This window comes from Danio rerio, chromosome 3 (genome assembly GCF_052040795.2).
Source record: "Danio rerio strain M-AB ecotype USA chromosome 3, GRCz13ab, whole genome shotgun sequence".
NCBI lineage: Eukaryota > Metazoa > Chordata > Actinopteri > Cypriniformes > Danionidae > Danio > Danio rerio.
In genome coordinates this window covers 63,427,973-63,452,853 of record NC_141023.1, presented here as the reverse complement: position 1 = coordinate 63,452,853, position 24,881 = coordinate 63,427,973, and the positions used below count along the sequence as shown (strand labels likewise).

General features: G+C 41.2%; 1 protein-coding gene across 1 annotated transcript in view; it reads left to right on the top strand.

Annotated features, from left to right (window-relative positions):
• unm_sa1261 (un-named sa1261) overlaps positions 1-18,187 on the top strand; it is a 40,270-nt gene extending 22,083 nt beyond the window's left edge. Inside the window, exons 3-4 of the mRNA XM_087245306.1 lie at positions 9,106-9,308; positions 12,624-18,187. Of these exons, the coding sequence (XP_087101432.1) occupies positions 9,106-9,308; positions 12,624-13,478 (1,058 nt within the window). The 3' untranslated portion in view covers positions 13,479-18,187. The remainder of the gene's footprint in view (positions 1-9,105; positions 9,309-12,623) is intronic.
• The last annotated feature ends 6,694 nt before the right edge of the window (positions 18,188-24,881 follow it).

Here is a 24,881-nt window from a genome sequence, read left to right as displayed (position 1 = left end):
AAAGCCCTCGTCCGATTTTGACAGAGTTTCCGGATTTCGCCGCATTCTCATCACAAACTCGTTTGCTTTTAATTCTTTGGATTCTGTTTTTCATCTTACCTGATTTCTGGAACTGCTCTTCCCCAAACCCGGTCATTGACGCGGGTGGCTCCTCCTCCCTCGGGCCTCCGCTTCACCGAATGCAGCCGTACGTACCTCCAGCCAAGTAAATCGCGGTCTCCAGAAATGTCTGCAGGGCTACATTTTCAGATTGAGCTTGGGTTGATTTATTGTGTATGGCCATACACCCAAAGCGCTTAACAATCATGAGTTGTCTTTTAAACTCATAAAGGTTTGAAACAAGTGAAGAGTGAATAAATGCCCTATTGAAAAAAAACAGCTTAAACCAGCCTAGGTTGGCCTGGTCTTAGCTGGAAAGACTGGAAAATGACCAGCCTAAACAAGCTAAAACCAGCTTGACCAGCCTGGTTTAAGCTGGACATAGTTGGGCTCACAGCCTGGCTAGGCTGGTCAAGTTGATTTTAGCTGTTCATCTCCCAGCTAAGACCAGGCTAGAAATGGCTGGAAACCAGTCTGGAATGGCCAAAACCCCTCTAAAACCAGCCTGGTTGACCAGCTAAAACCAGCCACCCTGTTGAAAAATCCAGCTTAAACCAGCCTAGGCTGGTTGGCTGGTTTTAGCTGGTCGACCAGGCTGGTTTTAGAGGGGTTTTGGCCACTTCCAGGCTGGTTTCCAGCCATTTCCAGCCTGGTCTTAGCTGGTCAGGCTGGGAGATGACCAGCTAAAACCAGCTTGACCAGCCTAGCCAAGCTGGGAGTCCAGCTAACAGCTATATTCAGCTTAAACCAGGCTGGTCAAACTGGTTTTAGCTGGATTTAGCTGGTAATTTTTTTCAGCCTGACCAGCTAAGACCAGCCAACCAGCCTTGGCTGGTTTAAGCTGGATTTTTCAGCAGGATGATGACTGAATTTTCAGTTTTGGTGAACTATCTTATGACTAATGTCTACAGCGGGGAAAATAATTATTTAACATGTCACCATTTTTCAAAGAAAATATATTTCTGAAAATGCTGTTGACTTGACATTTTCATCAGGTGTTCATAACAACCAAAGAAATCCACATATGCAAAGAAAACCAAACGAATTAGATTACAAATCAAGTCATGTATAATAAAATGAAATGACACAGGGCAAAGGTATTGAACACATAAAGAAAGGGAGGTGTAGAAATGCAGTGAAATCCCAGACAGCAGCTGAAATCCCTCAGTAGTTATTCAGCAACTCTCTGCTCTTCCTCATTGTAATTGAATATCAGCTGCTTCAGTCCAACGTCTACATTTGCAGGAGGATGAAGATGAAACCAGGGTGGACATTTCAGCAAGACAATGATCCAAAACACAGCCAAGGAGACTCTCAAAGTGTTTCAGAGAAAGAAAATCAAGCTGTAGAATGGCCCAGCCAATCACCTGATCTCAATCCAATAGAGAATACAAATTAAAGATCTGATTTAATAGACAAAATCCACAGAATAATCAAGTTTTTGACATTCTGTTGAAGTTCTGTGAGAAACTCACACAGCAATGCATGTGACTTCATTCTCCATATGAGAGGCATCTTTAAGCTTCCATCACCAAAACAAACCTTTGATATAAAGTATTAAACACATTTCAGTAGTTCAGTACTTTCTCCTTTGTGTCATTTCGTTGTTATTACACATCACTCATTTTTCAGATTTGTTTTGTTTTACTTTTATGTTTGTATTGTTCCAGTTTTTACCAAAATCTGCTTCAATTACACGTCAACATCTCCTTTAGAAGTATTATTCACAGGAAAAAAAAACATGACGTGTTCAATACTTATTTTCCTCAATGTATATGACTTATAAATCAGTGGAAATATCCCTCTATTAACATATATTATTATCATCGGGGCTTGACATTCACTTTTTTGATCGCCAGCCACTGTGGCTAATAGATTTCCAACATTACTAGCCATTCAGCATTTTCACTAGCCTCAATTTTGTTGTTTGGGAAATATATTATATATGAATAAATATGACTTTGACATGCTAAAATGACTTAATTTAGATGTTGTTATGTCCTCCTCATTCATATAAATTTTTCTGTGTGTTGCATGTGGGCTTGCTTACTGTGCATGAGCAAACGGGTTGTGTCGCATTGCAATTAGTTTTTATTTCACATGACTTTTTTAGGGCTCAAAATTAAGGATTTACCAAATGTATTTCTGACCACACCAAAAAGAAATATGTCTTGGCCACACATTTTATATTAATCAAAACAAGCAAAATATAGCTGTATACATGTGCTTTTTATTCAACAAAACTTGTCTTTTTTTAAAAATTGGACATTTAAAAAGATCTATTGTCATGTGTCTAAAATATTCAGAGTAATATGCCATGGCTAAAAGTCCCAGATCAGCAGTTAAATACGCATAAATGGGGAGCCAAAGTGGCTAGTGGGAGCGGCTGTCTTACTCGCCAGAGCTGAAATCTACACGCATTTGGCGGGTTGGCAGGTGTTAATGTCAAGCCCTAATTATTATATTTATCAGTATTTTATATTATACTGCTTGTCTCTTCCAAAAAGAACAAACAGATGAACAATTATAATGCCTGGATTCACTGCTCAGGCTAGTTTACCACTTTTCGATCTCTCCAAATGTGGGACACTGCTGCATAACATCTCCCGACTTCTGACCATTAAAATGTTTTACAGCCCAAAGGGTTTTTAAAAGTAGCAAAATGTCAGTGCTGTTGCTCTGCTCGTCTCCAGACGTCTCCTAGCAACCAGATTAGAGTGGATAGATGATGAAGCGAGTGTTAGTTCTGCAGGTGTGCGATTATCAGCAGCAGAAAGGATCATTTCGCAGTAAAAAGGTCGCTGGTTTGAGTCCTGGGTCAGTTGGCGTTGCTGTGTGGAGTTTGCATGTTTTCCCCGTGTTGGTGTGGGTTTGCTCCGGTTTCCCCCACAGTCCAAACACATGCGCTTTAGGTGAATTGAATAAACTAAATTGGCCGTGAATAGACTAAATAGTTGAGTTTTTAGTCGTTTCTTAAAAACAGCGAGTGACTCTGCCGTTCTGATGCAGTTAGGGAGTTCATTCCACCAACTGGGCAGATTAATTGCGAGAGTTCGGGAAAGTGTTTTCTTTCCTCTTTGGGATGGAACCACGAGGCGACGTTCATTCACAGAACGCAAGTTTCTGGAGGGCACATAGATCTGCAGAAGTGAGAGCAGATAAGGAGCAAAGCCAGAGGTCGCTTTGTAAGTAAACAGAGCTTTGAATTTGATGCGAGCAGCAACTGGCAGCCAGTGCAAACGGATGAGCAGCGGAGTGACATGTGCTCTTTTAGGTTCATTAAAGACCACTCGTGCTGCTGCGTTCTGGAGCAGCTGACGAGGCTTGATAGAGTTAGCTGGAAGCCCGGCTAGTAGAGAGTTGCAATAGTCCAGTCTGAACAGAACAAAAGCTTGAACAAGGAGTTGAGCTGCATGTTCAGATAGGAAGGGTCGGACCTTTCTGATGTTGTAGAGTGCGAATCTGCACGATCGAGCAGTTCTAGAGAGGTGGTCAGAATGTGTGTGAATGAGAGTGTATGAATGATTCCCACTACTGGGTTGCGGCTGGAAGGGCATCCGCTGTGTAAAACATATGCTGGATAAGTTGGCGGTTCATTCCGCTGTGGCGATCCCCTGATGAATTATGTGACTAAGCCGAAGGAAAAATTGATAAATGGTAGGGCAGTGTTTCCCAACCCTGTTCCTGAAGGCACATCAACAGTACATATTCTGGATTTCTACCTTATCTGACCTCTTAACTTCAGGTTTTGGAGTCTCTTCCGATGTTTTTCTGAGTTTATTTAGGTGGGTTTGATTAGGAAGAGCTTGAAAATGTGTACTCTTGGTGTGCCTTCAGGAACAGGGTTGTTAAACACTGTAGTAGGGGATGTAATTGATGTCATCATTTCAGGTTGTGGATTTCGGCACAGTTTCTCACGTTGAAAACTTGACTTCTAGTGTCCGGCTGCACTTTTCAGATTAGGAAAACATTCAGTATAGTCACATGAGGGACACGAGCATGTGTAAAATCATGGTTAACCACACTAAAAAATATATAAAAACAACATATTTGTGTGTGTGCCCTTTATTTACAGTTGAGATTTGCATTATGGGATGTTGATCTCTGCTCTGTCGACTATTGATGATTAAAATTCAACTCTACAGTTTAACAAAGTGACTTTTACTGACATTTTAGTAGTGTGAAAAATAGGAAATAATATTCAGTGCTCAGAATATATAAGTACACCCCTCACAAATCTCTCTTTTAAACTCATATTTTAAATAGGAAGCCTTACAATATTATATTTGAGCATATACATTAGATTAGTCAGTACTGAAGCCAAATCTGGAGCTTATCTAACAAAATAACTTACGATAACAGTCCAAAAACTAGCACAGCCAAACTTATATATAATAGAAAAATATTAAATACAAATTTAAAAAAGGAAAAATTAAAAGAAGCAAAACAATTGACAAATTTAGATGAAGTTTTGTAGGTTATATATATATATATATATATATATATATATATATATATATATATATATATATATATATATATATATACATATATATATATATATATATATATATACATATATATATATATATATATATATATATTTTTTTTTTTTTTTTTTTTTTTTTTTTTTTTTGCAATATTTAGCTTGAATTTAATTGTTATCTTTCAATTTCTCAATATGTTTGGTGACATATCTGATATAGTTTGGTGATATTATTAGTTTAATAAATCTGTTTGGTTTAAAAGCACCAAAGTAAATTGCCTATATTCAATGAGGAGTAGATAAAAATATTCAAATGGCGTGTACTCAATTATGCTAAGCAATGTATATTGTCACGATCACCAGTTATCTAACCCCTATAAATCACTGAAGAGCATTCATTATCACCCAGACTACAATCCTGTCACCATATGAACTACAAATCCTGTCGTGCACCTCCCTCACACCTGTTCTAGTTCACCTTTGATTACACACACAGCTAGGAGCTGCTCAAGAACTGATTACTCAAACTATATAAACTGCTCAGATTGACACTCGCATTACTGAGTCTTGTTGGTTTATACCCTGTAACATTACGAAGCTCTGTGTTTTGACCGTTGCCTTGTTTTCTTGTTTACATTGTCTGCCACCTCTATTGACCATGTGACCTGACTATGCTTCTGGATTTCCTTGTATATACCCGTTTGCTCCTGTGTCCTGTGTGGAGTTTGCATGTTCTTCCCGTGTTGGCGAGGGATTCCTCTGGGTGCTTTGTTTTCCCCCACAGTCCAAAGACATGCACTATAGGTGAATTGAATAAACTAAATTAGCTATAGTGTATGAGTGAAAGTGCGAATGGGTGTGTATAGGTGTTTCCCAATGCTGGTTTGTGGCTGGAAAGGCATCCGCTGCATAAAACATATGCTGGAATAGTTGGTGGTTCATTCCACTGTGGCGACCCCTGATAAATAAGGGAGTAAGCCGAAGGAAATTGAATGAGATATATAATTAATTATTTTATAGAGTACAACTAATATTAACTGCGGAGTTTGAGTAAGTGTTTTCAAATAGTCCCCATAGCTGTGTATCAAGTAGTTAAATGCATTTGTGTCTGTGTTTTTGCCCGTGGATGATAATGCAATAATTCCCGCTAAGGATCCACCTGGCGCAGTGGCAGATTGTCTGTCATCTGCTTGAGCAGGTGCAGCTGTCACTGCCGCTTATAATGACGGCCCTTTGTGAAGGCCTTTATCTTAAACACACAGGCAGCTTCTGCTATCTGTTGTGTTATGCAATAACAAAGTTGGGGGCGGGGGGGTTCGTTTGACCTTCCTTTCAAAGTGTTTAGCAACTGCTTAACCTTCCGCAGTGTTATGCAAAGACCTTCAATAGTGACTCGCAGGCAAAATCTGCTCAAAGTGTATTTTCATTAAGGACGGTAATAAAGCTAGAAACCGACAGGCAAAGTTTGGATTATTTAAAGGTGACTAAATGTAATAATTGAGCTGCGGAAAAAACAATACAATGAGGTATAAATGTTTCTGTTTGCAGCACAAAACTGTGGAGAAATTGGCAGACATGAAGTCAATAGTCAAAACTATTGAATTAAGTTGAAGTCAAAATCATCAACCCTCCTGTGAATTTTTTTTCAAGTATTTCCCAAATGATGTTTAACAGAGCAAGGAATTTTTCACAGTATTTCCTATAATATTTTTTCTTCTGGAGAAAGCCTTATTTGTTTTATTTCGGCTAGAATAAAAGCAGTTTTAAATTTTTTAAAAACTATTTTAAGGTCAATGTTATTAGCCCTCTTAAGCAATATATTTTGTTTAATTGGCTATACAACGAACTGCCTAATTACCCTAAATTGTGTAATTAAAACGTTAAATTGCACTTCAAGCTAAATACCAGTATCCTAAAAACTATCTGGTCAAATATTATGTGCTGTCATCATGGCAAAGATAAAAGAAATGCACCAATACCATGACAAAAAAATATATATATTCCATACACAATATGAAACGCATGTCTCTGTTTGCACTGGATAAACCTGCACAGAACAAATGCAAATGAGCAGACCGTGTATCTAGCAGTGGATGTTGTTTGAAAGTAAAAATGACTGGTGACTTGGCGTTTATACAATTTGCTGCACTCCAAATAATCAGACTTGTGTAGCTAGAAGCATCTGCTTTCTCTCATTCATTGTCTAATACATGTAATGTGTGCAAAAAGAAAGCTAAGAGAAGTTACAGCTATTTTTCTCTGAAAAATATTTCTAAAGGAGCTTTTTGACTTTTTTTGATTTTCAACAGATGTGGGTACAGGGTATATACAAAAATCAGAGAGTAAAATTCAATACCTTTTAAGACATTTTTAAAGACTCTTGCCATATATTTTAAGACCTCATCCCCACTTTTGTACTTAACTGGCAACATTTTAAATATATTCACTTAATACTGATTGTAAGAAATGAATCTTAAACTAAAACATTATTAATATACTTAATAAAAATGTTAATGCAGAAGGTGTCGCCTATAGAACAGCAGAAACAATGGTGCTGCCTTGGTTACTGCAGTAGCAGTGTGACTTCAAATATAGCTGGATTTTATGGATTTCATAAACTACGCAGCATCCCAAAATTTCATACTTTAGCATACAACTATAATTATACAACGTTATTATCAAAAATGATGAAAATGTAATAATTTGTAACATCATTTAAGACCTTATAAGGGTCTTAAATTTCTCTAAATTTATTTATTTTACTTTTAATACTTTAAGACACCGCGGACACTCTGTGGTAACAACCAAAGACATCAATATGTGCAAAGAAAACAAAACAAAATAGTTTACAAATGAAGTTGTGTAATAAAATGAAATGATACAGGCAAAAAAAGTGAGCTGTAGAAAAGCAGTGAAAGCCCAGGCAGTGCTTCAGTTCAACGTCTACATTAGCAGAATGATGACCAGGGTGGACATTTCAGCAAGACAATGATACAAAACACAGCCAAGGAGACTCTCGAATGCTTTCAGAGAAAGAAAAATTGCAAATGTAGAATGGCCCAGCCAATCACCTGACCTAAATCCAATAGAGAATACAAATTAAAGCTCAGATTTGATAGACGAGACACGCAGAACCATCAAGATTTCTACACTCTGTTGAAGTCTGTAATATAATCACACCTGAGCAATGTCTGTGACTTCATTCTCCATATGAGAGGCGTCTTTAAGCTGCCATCACCAAGCAATTCTTTAATATAGAGTATTAAATAAATTTTAGTAGTTCAGCCCTTTCTCCTTGTGTCATTTCGTTGTTATTACACATCACCCATTTTTTTCAGATTTGTTTTGTTTTATTTTTATGTTTATGTTGTTTGGGTTTTTACCAAAATCTGCTTTAATTTCATGTCAACAGCTCCTTTACAAATATTATTCACTGGAAAAAACATGACTTGTTTAGTACGTATTTTCCCTTCCGTAATTAAGGGTGCTTTCACACCTGCCTTATTTAGTTCGATTTACGGTTCGTTTGGGCAGGTGAGAATGCAGCAATCGTACTCGAGTGCGCACCAAAAGCGGACCAAATAAGCGTACCGAGACCTGCTTGAAGACCTGCTTTTAAACGAACCCTGGAGCGGTTGGTTTGTGATGAGAATATGATTCGTACTAAAACAGGTCCAACCACAAAAAGTACTGCACGTTTTGCACTAATTCAGCTGCCGTAGGCCGATGCGCTGTGCATTATGGGATACGGAGGAAAAATATTTGTTGACAGCGCTTAACCAACAGAGAGAGAGAGAAAGGGAAAAACATTACCTGATGGATCGTTGGTAATATTTCCGCAAGATGATCATGTCGCAGTTTAGCTAAATTAATTCACGTCTCCTCCTGAAGTGACGAGCGATGCATTAAACACTGTTTTCCAGCCGCGGTGGCGCTTCATTTTCGTAATGTATAGTTTGTCTAAAGCAGGGATACAATCAGCCAGCGCAGTCGTCCCTCCAGAGTAAAAGGTTTTGTTTACCTGTGGAAGTTCACTGGCATTTTCCCGCACGTGAATTCTGACCAATCAATAAGCAGTTTAGGAAATATGTTCAACAACATCTGGCCAATGAGAGATGTGGATTTTGTCAGATGACTGCATTTTGGTTCGTTTCAACTGGTTCGAACCAAAGCCAGCAGTGTGGTGTGAAAACGACCCAAAGACGGCAGAAGATGCAACAATGCATCATTTATTACCCTTGGTCCGGACCAAATGAAGCAAACTACAGATGTGAAAGCACCCTAAATGTTAGAGAAACTTCATTTCGTATTTCTATCAAACTTGCTTCATAATAAGTTGGTCAGAATCAGAGCTGTTGCCATTTATTCCCCACATTAATGCGTGACCTGACATTGTCTCGGCTTGACATTTGACGGAGCACATTCAGATCTCACGAGTAGGCCATTAACTCTGCGCCACCGGCAGAATAATCAGTACTTCTTTTAAAACTCTCTCTCTCTCTCTCTCTCTTTCCCTTCAGGCACAAAAATGGCTCTGAAGTTCTTGCGGAAGAAAACCACCAAGCTGAAGAGTTTCCTGCGCGAGTACAGCATCTCTCTCTACCTGTCACCCTGCCATTTCATCATCAACATGTACGGCATCGCCTTCGAGACTGACGAATACTACATTTTCGCTCAGGAGTACGCGCCGGCTGGAGATCTCTTTGACATCATTCCTCCCCAGGTGAGAGAAGTTCAGCTAGTCACGCTGTGCTACTTCATACTTGTTTTTGGCACTGTTTAAGTGCTAAATATAAGCATTAAAATGATTTGGTTGTGTAAAAGTGTGAGATAGTAATGGGCGAGGGCACTGGAGGGATGCCAGTTGGTTTTAGCTTTACTGGTTCATTAGATTTTCAGCTTATTGGTGAGAAACTTTGATAGTTATTTAACAGCATTAGCGAGCTATCTATTAGTAATGGAACAAAGTATTTTAATTTCTGTCATGTATACAGATGTTAATTTCACAGATAAATAATTTATTTAGAAACTTACTGTTAAGACTTTTAAGTTTTGTCTCTAGGGTTTAAAAGGTAACATTTAAGGTGATAATACTTTGTGGTGAGTTGGTCGCAAAATATCAACACGACAACAGAAATACTGCAAAAATAAGTGAATTTATTTACAATAGTGAAAGGAAGTCAAAAAGCAATAAAGTATTACCTAACATAAAATAAATCAATTAATATAGATTAGGGATGGGGGAAACGAGAATAAAGTGGCGCCAAATAAATGAAAGCAATATAACAAAACCCCAAATCTAACTAATATTTACCTTCTAAACTGTCTAATACAAAATAAACAAACAAAACTAAACTACTCTGCTAACCAAAAATACGGAGAAATCTTACAGCGGGTGGCGCTCACTTCTAAACTAGTGTGTTGAAACAGTGGAGTTATCTGCGTGATGCAAAGTGTATGTCACGTGACATCGAAACTTCTCGGATCCAAGGAAGAGGCTGACCCCAGACATATACACATCCAAGACGGTAACAGCGATAAACACAAGAACAAGACCAAAATCAAAACTAAGTTCCCGTCAACATCACAGCACACAACAACAAGCCAACAACACACACAAAATCAAGCAAAGACAGCAAGTAAGTCCGAGCGAAAGCAGAACGAGCTTCCCCGCTCGCGTCCCTTTAGGGCCTACTCACACTATGCCATCCGTACCGTGCCCAGGCCCGTTTCCCGGATGGTTTGAGAAGTGTGAGTGCGCTGAATTGGGCTCAAGCACGGTAGTTTTATGCTAGTTTAGCAACGTAGTTTATTAAAGACGCAAACCCCTCACTGCATGACAGCTGCACCTTCAGCAGACCTCCTCATTCCTGCAGCATGAGAGCTTTATGATTGTTTATGAGCGCCAAAAGTGGCGGATCTGTTCTGCAAAATATCTGACTGCGTGTCCCTGCATCCCTAAGGACTGTTTGGCGAAATATTTGACTGCATATCAAACGACTAAAACGATATAACTAGAGAAATCTCCACTGTGCTGCTGAGTGAGAGAGCGCTTCTCACTGAACAGCGCAGCAGCGATGACGTAAGCGTGCAGAAGCCCCTTTGTGGTGTGAGCGCGGGCCGTCGGGGGAGACGGGAGGGAGGACAAGCGTGCTTTGGCCCGGTTCGAGGCAACTGTACCTAGTGTGAGTACGGCCTTAAACTGTGAGCTCCTATGCTGATTGGTTGTGAAGGTGATGACGTCACAAGGTGGCATTGAGATTGACGTGTTAATGGACCAATGGCATACTGGAATGGGCGAACCTGAGAATTGACAGAGAGAGAGGGAGGGACCAAGCGAGCGAGCGAGAGAGGGAGAGAGAGAGAGCGCACACACACACACACACACACACACACAAGAAAAACAGACAGGCATATACATATGACTGTAACACACCAATAGGATTCCGTTCGTTTTTCATTCACACCTTTAAGTAGGGGTGTAACGATTTATCGTTGTGCGATTTATTGCGATGCAAAAATGTCACAATATGCATCATGGCATTATGACGATTTGATTACGATATGACGTCCGTTTTCTCTCATTAGTTGAGCTGTTTGCACGTGAGCTACGTTCCACCTGCTGTCGCACGTGAGTTCAGATTGCAGCAGCAGTAATGTTAGCAGACCAAGATGAGTGGAGTTGAAATAGAGGATGGCCCATCCTCTAAAAAATCAGACGTCTGGCTACATTTCGGTTGTACAGTCATTGCTTTAGACTCGTTTGCTTTTTGACACGCATACTGGGTCAAACATAGTAAAGTCTTCACAGTGATTTACATACTTTGCACAGCGACATGGATACCTCCTAATTGGTGTTAAAAGAGTCACATACTGTATTTATAAGGTACAATTCACCCTAAAATATCATTCTGTCTTCATATAATGATGTATTGGCGGCCGCAAAATCACACATGACGTGAGCTGACCGTGAGCTGTTACTACAGAGGGCGGACTATGATAGACGCACGCGCGCCACCCTGTCACTTATCATGCCCAACATGAAGACAGCCATCCATAAAAACCTCTCAGACAGATACACATCAGTTCAGGATTATTTTATAGAACTGCTGATTACCTGGAAATGTAGATTTTGTTTTTTTTTTGCACACACAAAAAACGCAAGTCACCAAGCAAAGCCTTAAGCTCTTACTGTTAAATTCAATTCAATTGAATCATTTCAATAATATTTTATAAGAAGTTTTTAAATTGTTTTATTTTCCAGAGACAGGCCTGTTTAATTTATTTTCTTAAAGAAGGTTCAGTTTAACAAGTTGAAACAAAAGAAATACATACAAAATAGTTTACTTGGTAATTTAAAATTTGCATTTCAGTTTAATTTTCAATTTTTATTCCAAATATCGTGATACATATCGAATCGTGAACACTGTATCGTGATACACATTGTATCGTGAGCTGAGTGTATCATTACACCCCTACCTTTAAGTGGACTATATTAGTGGACTTGTGTAGGGAATAGTGTTACATGGGGCAATTCTGGTCCTTGATTAGGTTGTTCTGGTACATTTGATTAGGATGGAGGTTAAAGCCCATTCCCGATGGTAAGGGTACAAAAATAGAATTGGGATTGGGCCTGCAGGACACCAGCCTGCAGACCACTCCATTGTCTGACAACAGAAACAGAAAACTATTTACAGATTTTGTTAAAACACACTATACGAGCTTAAAGAGTAGGAGTGTGAAGACCTGACATTAGACAGGGCGCTAATGCAATGCAGTGATGTGAAAATTAGCAGCTCTAGCAGACTTCAGCTTGTTTCCATTGAGCGTAGTTGGCAACAGTGCTACACACACACACTGAAGTAAACAAGGACTTCATGTTCCTTGCAAAGTTGCTGCATTACAACAAGTCCTGTAAGGTTTTTAGCTGCGGAGGCTTCATATGCTGTTTCTGTGAGAATTATGATCGTAATATTCATTATGTAACCACACCGTAGTTGTCTAATCCCGTACTCTCAACACTCTCTCCTGTGTGTAGGTGGGACTGCCGGAGAACGTTGCCAAGCGCTGCGTACACCAGGTGGCTATTGCACTGGATTACCTGCACTGCAAGAAGCTGGTGCATCGTGACATAAAGCCAGAGAACGTCCTGATCTTTGATAAGGAGTGCCGGAAGGTAAAGCTGTCAGACTTCGGGATGACAAGGCGAGCCGGTTCTCCAGTCAAACGAGTAAGCGGGACCATCCCATACACGGCACCAGAACTCTGTGACCCAGGCCGGCAGGAGGGTTTGTGTGTGGACTACAGCACTGATGTGTGGGCATTTGGCGTGCTTCTGTTCTGCATGCTCACCGGGAATTTCCCCTGGGAGAAAGCGCTGCCCTCGGATGCTTTCTACGAGGAGTTTGTGCGCTGGCAGCAGCGGAGGCGGCGCAGCAGTTCGGTGCCCTCACAATGGCGACGGTTCACTGAAGAGGCGCTCTGTATGTTTCGATGCCTGCTGTCCATCGAGCAGGACCGCCGATGCTCCGTCAAAGAGGTGTTTAGCTACTTTAACCACTGCTGGATGCTTGATACTGAGAACGGCAACACCACCCATATCTCAAGCAGTAACGGCAACAGTGGCACGGTGATGAACGGCCGCCAGGCTGAGCTCAGCTCTTCCTCCTCTGAGGAGGACGATCTGGTAGACCGCTTAAACAAGCAGAGCTTGTCGCCTGTGTGCGGGGTGACCAAAGGAGGCATCATCATGGAGCCAGTGACCACACACTACTCCTCAACATCCACAAACAGCCCTGCTTCCTCCACCGGAGGTTATGAGCGTGTGTCCCGTGACAATAACGGCAACAGTGGGCGCATTCTAGTCACGACACCAATCGAAATATGCGTGTAGAGACATCGCCGACTTTAATCTTGCACATATACACATGGGATGACCAAAACAAGTCAAGTCCTCGTGAAGCAAACACATAGAGGGAAAAGGCGGTAGCTGGTGCACTAGATCATCTCAAGAAGAGCCACTGCTTGAACGTTTTCCTGATGACGAGTACCTCTGAGGGAATGTGTAAGACAATCGCCAAAGATTGTGTCTCAACCACGTTTTCCACGTATATTAAGACCAAAATGAAAGTTTTGTACTCTTTAGAAGAAAGCAGAATGAAAAACTGAAGCAATATGTCGAGGTGAAGAGATTTTTACAAACATTTCACGTGGAGACAGGCGGTTTCTGAAGCACAGTGAGAAACGTGTCGGTATTGTTTTGTGCTTGTGTGTATCCCTGTGGTCAGTGGATATTGGACTTTGGAAGCTTATTGGTTACTTGATAAATGTTGTACTATTCATTTTCAGTCTTCAGTCTTTCTGTTATTTATTTAATATTGTAGCATTACAATGTTTTAATTTGCAGAGAAACTGCACTGTCAAATATCAAATTGCTCACCATTACACCAAAACTGGCAAGAAAGTCACTTGGGGCCATTTACACAACACAATCGTCAACTAAAAACTGAATATTCTCCAGAAAATTGTTCTGACTGTTGTGATAACAGTCTTACTTAATGCCTATGTGTTACTGAAAACTAGAGCACCAAACTCTAAAACAGCAATGGTTGGCTGCTGGACTGTTTCTTCAGAAAGTGACATCACCTCCCTGTTGGCCTGGCAATCACAATGCAGCATTACACCTTGAGCTAATCCTTCCCTTTTCTTTTGTACGTTCATTGTTGTCAAGAAAACATAGACCACTCTAAGTGAAGTTTATTCATAAACTAATTTCGAGAGGAGCACGTGATTATGATTGAACACGGCTGGTTCTGCATTAGCACGCATGATCCACCAATCAGGCCATTCCTAACCCACTATAAAGAGCCAGGGTTTTTTCACTACAGTCATCTTCGATTTGAAGAATCCCCCCTTCCACCCCTACCTCTTCACCTTTGCCTCCATAGGGCAGCACGGTGGCCCAGTGACTAGCACTGTTGCCTCACAGCAAGAACGTCACCGGTTCTAGTCCTTCAACAGGCCGGTGGTCGTTTCTGTGTGTAGTTTGCATGTTCTTCCCGTGCTTGCGTGGGTTTTCCCCGGGTCCTCCGGTTTCCTCCCACATTCCAAAAACATGCACGACAAGTGAATTGATAAATCTAAATTTGCAATTCAGGTAATCTTATAATGCAGCATTTCTTTTATTAGCATTCAAGTTTTAGTCATCAGCTCTTATCAAGGGGGAGTTGTCGAGATCTACCTGAGCTTGAGGCTCCCCTCTCTTCCTCCAAACGGGAGGGAGCCTAGGGCTCAAGTACCTTCGAGCTCAGGGCTCTCTCCCGGGACAGCATGCCAAACTTGCTTATAATCAATCATCAGCTAAGTGTGAACTCTTGAAACTTCAGTTAGATAAGTTTGAATGATAAATGTAAACGCCTGTATCGATGCAGTCCGCATAAATGAGTAATTCCTCCATGTGTAGGAGTGCAGTACTTGGCCACCTTGGTACTGAACAACTGGATAAATCTTTACTTTCACAAACAGTTGTGGCTGTGGTTGTACCGTTAAAGAAAAGAGTGATTCAGGCATACTGGCTCCCGGAAGCACAGTTCAAAATCCATTCAGCCGCTGTGTATTGATATGTTCATACAGTACAGTGCAATGCCACATATTGATGTACATTTCCTCTTTTAGCATTCTGTCTGAGCATCATACATGGGGACATAACAGCACATGTATGTCATTGAGATCTCTTTTTTGACATCCTATAGAAGATCAGTAAGTTTAAGAGTCTTTGCAATGTTATGAAGACATCCTGGCTGATGCTATAAAGACATATTTATAAATGACTTGGCTCTTTTTATGAAAAGTCTGTACATGAAACATGATTCTTAGAGAATGTTAATCTTTCCAGAGGATGTCCTCTATATTGGATGTCTTGATGATGCACATGTGCTTACCGAGTGAAGTTTGAGGCTTTCTCAGGTATACCATTCACTGTGTTACATTGAAAATCAATGTGAAATCCACATTACCCGTTTGTTTTTTTAAATACGCATTCCTGGTTTAATGTTCACATTATATCAAGATGAAATTGGTTATCTTTACAGGATGTTCACCAACATTTCTGCTTCTAATATTATTTTGATCGCAAATCCCACTCAATTCCCAGCAGGCACAGGACGTCAACATGATGTCAGATTGACGTTGTATTGCAACGTCGTGGGCATTTTATTTGGAAATGAAAATCGGGTTAACATCAGGACTCAATGTCAACCTCCAACCTAAAATCAACCAAACATCAACGTCTAATAATGTTACAGTTTGACGTTATCTGGATGTTACAACTATGACGTCTATCAGACGTTGGATTTTGATTGTCATTCCTGACGAATAAATGTCAGTATTTGACGTCAATATGACCTTGGTTTATGACAGGGGGGTTCAAACTCGGTCCTGGAGTGCATATTTTAGTTCCAACCCCAATTAAACATACCTGAACCAGCTATATAATCTCTTTCTAGACTCTCAGAAATAAAGGTACGTGTGCTGTCACTGGGGTGGTACCTTTTAAAAAGGTACAAATTCTTCTATATTAATACGTCAAGGCTATATATTAGTTTCTTTAAAGTACAAAAGTGTTCCTTTTAAAATTTGTACGTATATATACATTCGGGGTACCAATATGGACCCTTTAAGTACAAATGTGTACCTTTTAAAAAGGTACCACCGCAGTGACAGCTTGCGTACCTTTATTTCTGAGAGTGTAGGTATACTAGAAACTTCCAGACAGGTGTGTAGAAGGAAGTTGGAGCTAAACTATGCAGGACACCGGCCCTCCAGTACCAAGTTTGGACACCCCTGGTTTAAGATGTTGGCTTGACATTGGATTTTGGTCACTTTCCAACACAACCTAAAATCAACTAAATATCAACGTCGTTCATAACGTTGTCCTTAGACACTGGCTAGACAGTTTTGGTCACTTGACGTCATGACCTAAATCTTACGTGTGGTTTATTCATAAACTAATTTCGAGAGGATCACGTGCTTATAATCAACACGGCTGGCTCCTTATTAGCTCCGTAATCAGCCCTATTAGATGATTACGGAAGCATTATAAATAACCTGAGTTTGTCACTCCAGTTATCTTCGTCTTGAAGCTCCCCCCTTTCCACCCCTTCATCCTTCCTCCTTTTCTGATTGGGCGACACGGTGGCCCAGTGGCTAGCACTGTTGCCTCACAGCAAGAACACCGCCGGTCCAACCTTTCGGGCCGGTCGGTGTTTCTGTGCGGAGTTTGCATGATCTCCCCGTGTTCGCGTGGGTTTCCCCCAGGTTCCCTGGTTTCCTCCCACCGTCCAAAACATGAACCATAGCCAAATCGACTAAAATAAATTATCACCCAATACAACCTAAGTTCACACTTCTCACAGTGACAAGCAGGGGAGTTTTTCGAGACCTACCTGACCTCGAACTCCCCTCTCGCCCTTCTAACGGGAGGGAGCCCTGGGCTCGAGGATATTACGAGCTCAGGGCTCTCTCCCGGGACAGCATGCCAAATACGCTTTATTGATTATCAGCTAAGTGTGAACTCTTGAACTATTATTTATGTCATATGACCTTGTGTGCCTGTTGGTTACCATCCCCACTTCAATTCCGGTATGTAACATTCAAATTTTGAGTTTAAGTAAACTGACATAATTTCATGTTGTCTTCACCAATCATTTTGTTTCTCAGTTGAGGTATGGAAATATGAAGATGTCTTATGTATGATTTACGTTTCATGACAAATGGAGCAGTGATGTCTAAATTATCTGCTGCTTTGGACCCGAGAATGAAGGTCCAGTTGTAACTCTATTAGATCCTTTTATTTGAGCGATTATTAACTCAAAAAACATTACCAGCTGCTAAACTTGGTATAAGTTGCTTTTAAATTTACTAAAATCGCAACAAAGTGGAGCGTAATTCCTGTTCCACAGTCTTGCGCAAATTAATTTTTCTTTTTTATATTTATACGTTTTATTATGTAATTTGTTCAATTTTGTACTCTCGTTTGAAGAATGGTAGCAAACGTTAATTTGGTGGAATTGTTTTGTTCTTGTATGATTAAAAAAAAAAAGCAAAAAAGGGGGCATTCTGCATGGATATAACAGAAATCTAGAAGAAGAGTTGGTATCTGTGCTACTTTTTAGAACTGTGACAATTATTGTGTAGTCATTTTAATTAGCACACGTTTCCCTAACTGGATACACGTTTTAGTGGAGTCATCAAGGACAATGTGCAAATTGAGAAAATTGTTTTGTCATGGACAAAGCATGGACTTCGCATAGCAAAACGTGGACTTCACATATCAGTGATGGGCAGTACACAACATATTGATTTCTTTAGTGCTGGAAAATGCTCTCAATAATCAATAACTCACAAAGAAGATCGATGTTACACTAAAAGACAGTTCAACCCTGCAAAACCTTCAACCCTTCATACGAGGAAATTATGACAAATCTTTCATGAAAAGGACAAACATTAAAACAGACATTTCATTGTGCTGTCTTATCCAGAAATGTTTGCATGAATCAACACTGCTCTGGAGAAACATTGTAGAAATAAACAACAATGTACTGAGTCGTGTGGCTTTTGTGGCTTTTTTATACCATTGCATTGCACATACACAGCCCCCTATGCAAAACCTTTTCCCTCGTCATGTTTATGATATCATAGGGTAACTTTACGTCTGAACAATGAGAAGGAATCCATCCATCCATATCAATCAGTGGTGTCTAATCCTGCTCTCGGAGGGCCGATGTCCTGCAAAGGTTAGCTCTTAGCCTAAATAAACACAGCTTAATCATATAATCAAGGACTTACCATGCATGCTACGAACTTCTAGACAGCTGTATCAAGACAACTTGGAGCTCCTGATCATTCCAGTCTAGTGATATTGCAATTTTTTCAGCCCCATCACCATTATGCAACTGAAAAAAGTGTTATTTAAGTTCTATCTTGGTCACATATTTAGGATGAATTGTAGCAACATGGAGCAAAATCGTAATTAGCTGAGACCTAGCAGTGGAACCTCAAGACAAGACTCAAAATGGGACTCCAGATGAGAAAATATGTTTACATGTGAAATAGGGATTGTAAAAGGAGACAAATTATAAGAAAAAGAGTGAGGTGGCAGGAAAAAGTCTGGTGAGGTGGCAGGAATGGCGCAAGGGAACAGCAAAGTCTTACAAAATGTTTGCATATAGAAATAAATATTCATTTTGTAAGTTGTGTTTGAAGCAAGGACAGCATGGTGGCACAGTGGGTAGCCCAATCGCCTCACAGCAAGAAGGTCACTGGTTCGAGCCCCGGCTGGGTCAGTTGGCATTTCTGTGTGTTCTCCCCATGTTTGCATGGGTTTCCTCTGGGTGCTCCGGTGTCCCCCACAGTCCAAAGACATGCGGTACAGGTGAATTTAATTAGCTAATTGGCTAATTGGTAGTGTATGAGTGTGATTGTAAAAGTGTGTGGATGTTTCCCAGTGTTAGCCCTGCTGAAAAATCCAGCTTAAACCAGCCTAGGCTGGTTGGCTGGTTTTAGCTGGTCAACCAGGCTGGTTTTAAGAGAAGTTTTGGCCACTTCCAGTCTGGTTTCCAGCCATTTCCAGCCTGGTCTTTGTTGGTCAGGCTGGGAGATGACCAGCTAAAACCAGCTTGACCAGCCTAGTCAAGCTGGGAGTCCAGCCAAAACCAGCTTAAACCAGGCTGGTAAAGCTGGTTTTAGCTGGATTTGGCTGGTCATTTTCCAGCCTGACCAGCTAAGACCAGGCTGGAAATGGCTGGAAACCAGCCTGGAAATGGCCAAAACCCCTCTAAAACCAGGCTGGTCAACCAGCTAAAACCAGCCAACCAGCCTAGGCTGGTTTAAGCTGGATTTTTCAGCAGGGAGGTTGCGACTTGAAGCGCATTCACTGCGTAAAACATGTGCTGGATATGTTGGTGGCTGTGGCGACCCCTGATTAATAAAGGGACTAAGCCGACAAGAAAATGAATGAATGAGAATGTTTGAAGCAAAGGTGAAGCGTGGTAAGTTTAGTACATTAGCATTAGCAGTAGTAAAATGCAACGAGTGAGACAGATTACATTCAAATAGGACCTTTAAATCCACATGAGCAACAGACAAACCATCTACATGCATCAAGCATAGAAAAGATTGAACTCAGAACACTTAAATACATCGGATGAGCCAATTACCAGCACAACTAAGACAGATTATGGAATTACTGAGTAATTATGACAACCGAGCATGAGCAGGAAAGTGGGACGCGTTCTAAAAGGTGTGGCAATGCATCATAGGAAACAAAAATGATCAAATGTCCAGCAGAGGTAGGTGGGTGGGTAGGGGCAGGGGAAAGCTGTTGAGGGGCGAGCCAATAACAGGCCACAATAGGAACAGTTCCTGGTGTGGAAAAAAAACAGTTTGAAGAATACAGACAGGGGACAGAGATGAGAAAAAGGGGAGGCAAGTGAGTCCAGAAAGGAGGAGGGCTCATGGCACAATTGAAGGAAAGAAGGAACCATGATGGGAGCTTGAATGGCTGGTGTGATTGAGGACCAAGACTGAGCTAGAGCAAAGGAGGAGCACTATAGAACTATAGAGGGATGTAAGTTCAGATAGAGAAGTGTAAAATCATTATAAAGGCAGGTCAACAACTGACAAAGGCAATGAGATGGGAAGTTGAATCCAAAGACTAATGGAACCAGGTAGATCTGAGAAAGCGTGGAGCAAAGGAGGAGCTGAAGGGTCGAAAAACCAAAGTGGAGCCCGTGGTCAACAACATAAGGTGGAGCTGAAAACCATAGAAGCTCAAAGTAAATATCAGCAGTAGGCCTGGACTAGTAAAGAAAAAGGTAAGGTAGTAATGCTGAAGGAAGCCTTTGAAATAATTGAAGGACCCTTGGAAGTGGCCAATAAGTGAGATTCAGGGATAGGCAGACAGAACGCTGCCAAAAGAGAATCACTGTTGAACAGAATCAATGAAGGTGTGAGATATTCAGGACAGGACTGAATCAGTGAAGATGCAAGATTCAAGAACAAGGGAATATGGGAAATAAGAATGTTGCTTGGTCTGTACTCCATGCCTCAAAAGGCATCCTGATAGGAGCGGGCTATGTTTTCAGCTCATACTCCTAGTCAGACCCTCTGGAACCTCTGCTCCATCAAGGTCATTTTGCTGTTGGTCCAGAGCCAGAGACTGGTTAAAAATCAGCTCTTTGGAAATTGGTTTATGAGAAGCAGCAAATCATTGCTGGGCAAAAAGTAAGAACCACTTGCGTCAGGAGCTGAGATGAACAGACACAGTTCTGAACATGATTTTAAAAGCAATGGAACACAATGCTAAACGCATTATCACTTGTAATCTCCGTCTATCTAAGGCATGCAGCACAAACACATTAATATTATTCATATTCTCTGTCAATGCAAATAAGTCATGCTGTGCGAACATAAAAGTTCTGCTTGTAATCTCGGCCTATGCAAACTACAATGCACTGCTTAAACATGCTGGATTCGCTGTGTTTGGATGTCGATGTAAATGTGCAATGCAATAATAACAATGCAACATCAATGGTGTTTTTGTGTGTGGAGCTTCTGCATTTGGCTTTCTAGGAAAGATAAGATGTGTTCAGTGATATTCTACAGTGGCTCTTGTTCCAAACTAGAGTGGTTCTTCAAAGTTTTGCTAGACGAACCAGCTCCAAACCAGCAATTGCACTGACTTTGAACTAGTATCCAGATCATGCTGGTGGAATAGGGTTGAGGTAGGCTCTAACTCTGGGCAATTGTTGGTTTGTGTGTTATCTCTGGCATTCTCTGGAAGTTTCCTTTCTAATGGGCTACAGCATTTGGTCTGTTCAAGGTGTGGGATCAGTGGACAGTGAACACCACATTCAACCAGCTTCATACATTTAATATAGCTTCAACAAGAACCGGTGAAGTTTGTTCTTTAGCATTAAGTATTTGTTTTTGTTTGCTGCAATGTTTATATGTGGATAAAAGCCTGAACTAAATCTGTTCACCCAGTCAGGTTCTACAAGTTCCTCAGAAGACTCGTTCAGTTCATGTTCACATTTATTTTGTCTCTTTAAGAATCCTTTGAAGTGTCAAGAGTTTTGGGCAAACATCTTTAATAGAGGGAGAGAGATCTCTCAAAGTTAATTAAAGATTTAACTTCTTTTGTGTTTCTGGTGGGTTTGAAACGAGATAATGGTAAGCAAGGACAGCACAGCGGCTCAGTGGTTAGCATAACTGGATGCATACCTGACAGCACTCCGGGTTTTCCTGGGAATCTCCCGCATTTCAGATCCATCTCCTGCCAAACTCCCATTTTGTTATTTCTCCCAAAAAACTCCTGTAACACCCCCCCTCCCTCCCTCTCTCTCTCTCTCTCTCTCTCTCTCTCTCTCTCTCTCTCTCTCTCTCTCTCTCTCTCTCTCTCTCTCTCTCTCTCTCTCTCTCTCTCTCCCCAGTCCCCAGGTTTTTTTTACAAACTGTAAAACCCCCGGGTCATGACTTTGGCATTGTATCCGATCACGACGGCCACCAGAAACTCATGCATAGTACCTGGCTCTCAGCTGTGTTATTCAGACACCGACACCAAGCCACACCTCTCCGCCCCTCACCTCCGCATTTTCAGATGCAAATGTTGGCAGGTGTGACTGGGTGTTTCCCAGTACTGGGTTGCATCTGGAAGGGCATCCGCTGTGTAAAACATATGCGGAATAGTTGGTGGTTCATTCAGTAGCGGCGATCCCTGATGAATAAAGGAACTAAGCCGAAGGAGAATGATTGAATGAATAAGTGAAGTTTCATAAACTAATTTCGAGAGGAACACGTGATATGATTGAGCACGTCTGGCCGCTCATCCGTAATCAGTAATAATCCAATCAGAGCGATCTTAGTTTTCCATAAATAGATCATTTTTCTCCTACAGCTTTATCTTCATTTTAGAAGAATCCCCCCTTCCACCCCAAACTCATCCTTTTCCCCTTCTTTGAAAGGGGAAGCTCTCGAGACCCTCCTGATCTCGAACCTCCTGATATGCTTATCGACCGGGCGGGAGCCCTGGACTCAAATATCTCCGTGCTCAGGGTTCTCTCCTGGGACAGCATGCCAAACCTGCTTAAATGCCAAGCATATTTCAGGGTGCTTTCACACCTGTGAATCGATTCAGTTGTTCCGAAACAGAGATTACAATTGTTACATTGTTGCTCTTTGCTCTTGGAGCGGTTCGCTTTCACACTGCAAAGTTTCTAATCGGACCAAAAGAGCTATAACAAGTCACGTGCGAGTAAACTCACCTCACATTGGTCAGAGTGTCAGGGTTTATTTTGCAGCGTCCCGCTAAGCTGTCAGGAGAGGTGGTGGTTTGATGGTGATTGACAGGGTGCACGCGCGTGACGTGTCTGAGGAGAGACGCGGTGGGGAGGATTGAGAAGGGTGCGCGACGATGCTTAGGACCGGGAGGGAGACGCGAGATTACCGGGAGATCATCACTCGTTTGCGGGCATCCGGAGATTCGCGAAACTTCCCGCCCTACTCATAATTCTCTCTTCATATAGCCGTAAGCCTATTACATATCCATAAAACACTGTGATATAACCGCGCTCGGATCGGATCGCTTTCCCACTGCAATCGAACCGCTCCAGGGTTCGTTTCAATCGAGCCGAGACCACCTCATTCAATCGATCTCGGAGCGATTACTTTGGCGCGGAACAGAGCGCGGTTGCCCTGTTCACATATGCCAATCGAACCGCGCTAACTGGGCAAACGAGATACGTTCCGAAACAAAAGTGTAGGTGTGAAAGCACCCTAAGTGAGAACTCTTGAAATAATGTTGAGCAATTTTTATTTTAGAATGATGAACTAAACCCCCACTAAATATTAAATACTGTTTTCTGACTAAATGCATTTGTTGTTACACAACAGTGTCTGTTTTATATAAGTCCATGAATACTAAAATAATCAGATAAACTGCATTAATGTATGAAATATGGTGTGCTTGAGACGACTAGGGCAAGTACTGTCCAGTTTACTTACAAAGAATAAAGAGACAGAAGTGAGCTGACTCATTACGGGATGCTAATGAGAAAGAAAGATGCGAAGTGAGAAAAAGCCCTGGAGAGGATTGTGAGTGTGTTGATTTGGTGCTGTAATTTAACATTCTCCACTGAAAACAAACACGAAGGTGATTAAAAATTTCATGAGGATGTCTTATGTGCTTTGATTTGTCAAAAGATTTGCTGGGAATGCTCGACTGAAGCACTGGCTCTAGTATTTCTGCCATCTGGATGCCTCGGACTGCAAGACTGAAGCAGGAAAACAAAACAACAGCTATGTTGTACATTTTGTTCCCATGGTACATGCTGGGTAAGGACAGAATTTATCTCACTCCCACCTTATTAGCGTTCCTCCTCTTTCACACCTCAGAGCCAAACATGGTTTAGCAAGATTATATAGCTCAAATCACAACCCTGTGGTGCTTTTTTGGACATCTAGCGAGGTGACTCAGTGGCTGTTCTTGCATAAGGACAATTTATAGGTATATGAATAGGAGAAAACGTTGACTGTCGACCATCTAGCAGTGGGTGGTAGCGAAATATAGCCTGGTACAGGCAGTCAGGACAGAAAGAACAGTATGATATGTATTCGTCTGATGGGATTTTAATGCCTAAACCTCAAACCGGAACTCCAAGTTCTCAACATCAGCCTATTTTAAACCACGCATATGCTGAATGTTTTGTGCAGTTTGCTGGGGGCAAGAGCTATTCATCAGACAATGATGTAAACTATTTATGTGTGGAAGCATATGGTTTTAAAGTGATTCACACTGAACACATGGTGAAGCCTGCTGATTGCTGTAATCATCCGAGCACATCCCCCCCAAAACAACATTGGCTGCACATTATTAAAGCTATTTAAGGAACGTATATAAATTACACCTCTTCTATCAAATCTTTCCACAATAATGTTACATCATGTTCTAGCTTATTAAACAGCTAGCAGGATACCAACCTGCTAGGTCAAGGCTACAACCAAGGCTCATTTTAAAAACGTAGTCCCATGGATGTTTCTGGAGATCGTAAAATATGTCCCGGTAGGTATGTATTTTTGCAGTTTTTGTATTTGCGAATCTGTGAGAGGTTGCTGTGTGCGCTTTTTCATATCGCACATTTCTCTCACGAGTGCCAAATGCACCCCATGTTCTCACGTGAACCCACCAGAGGTCGCTGTCATGCAACTGTCTGTCTCACTGACTGACAATGAGTGGATGACT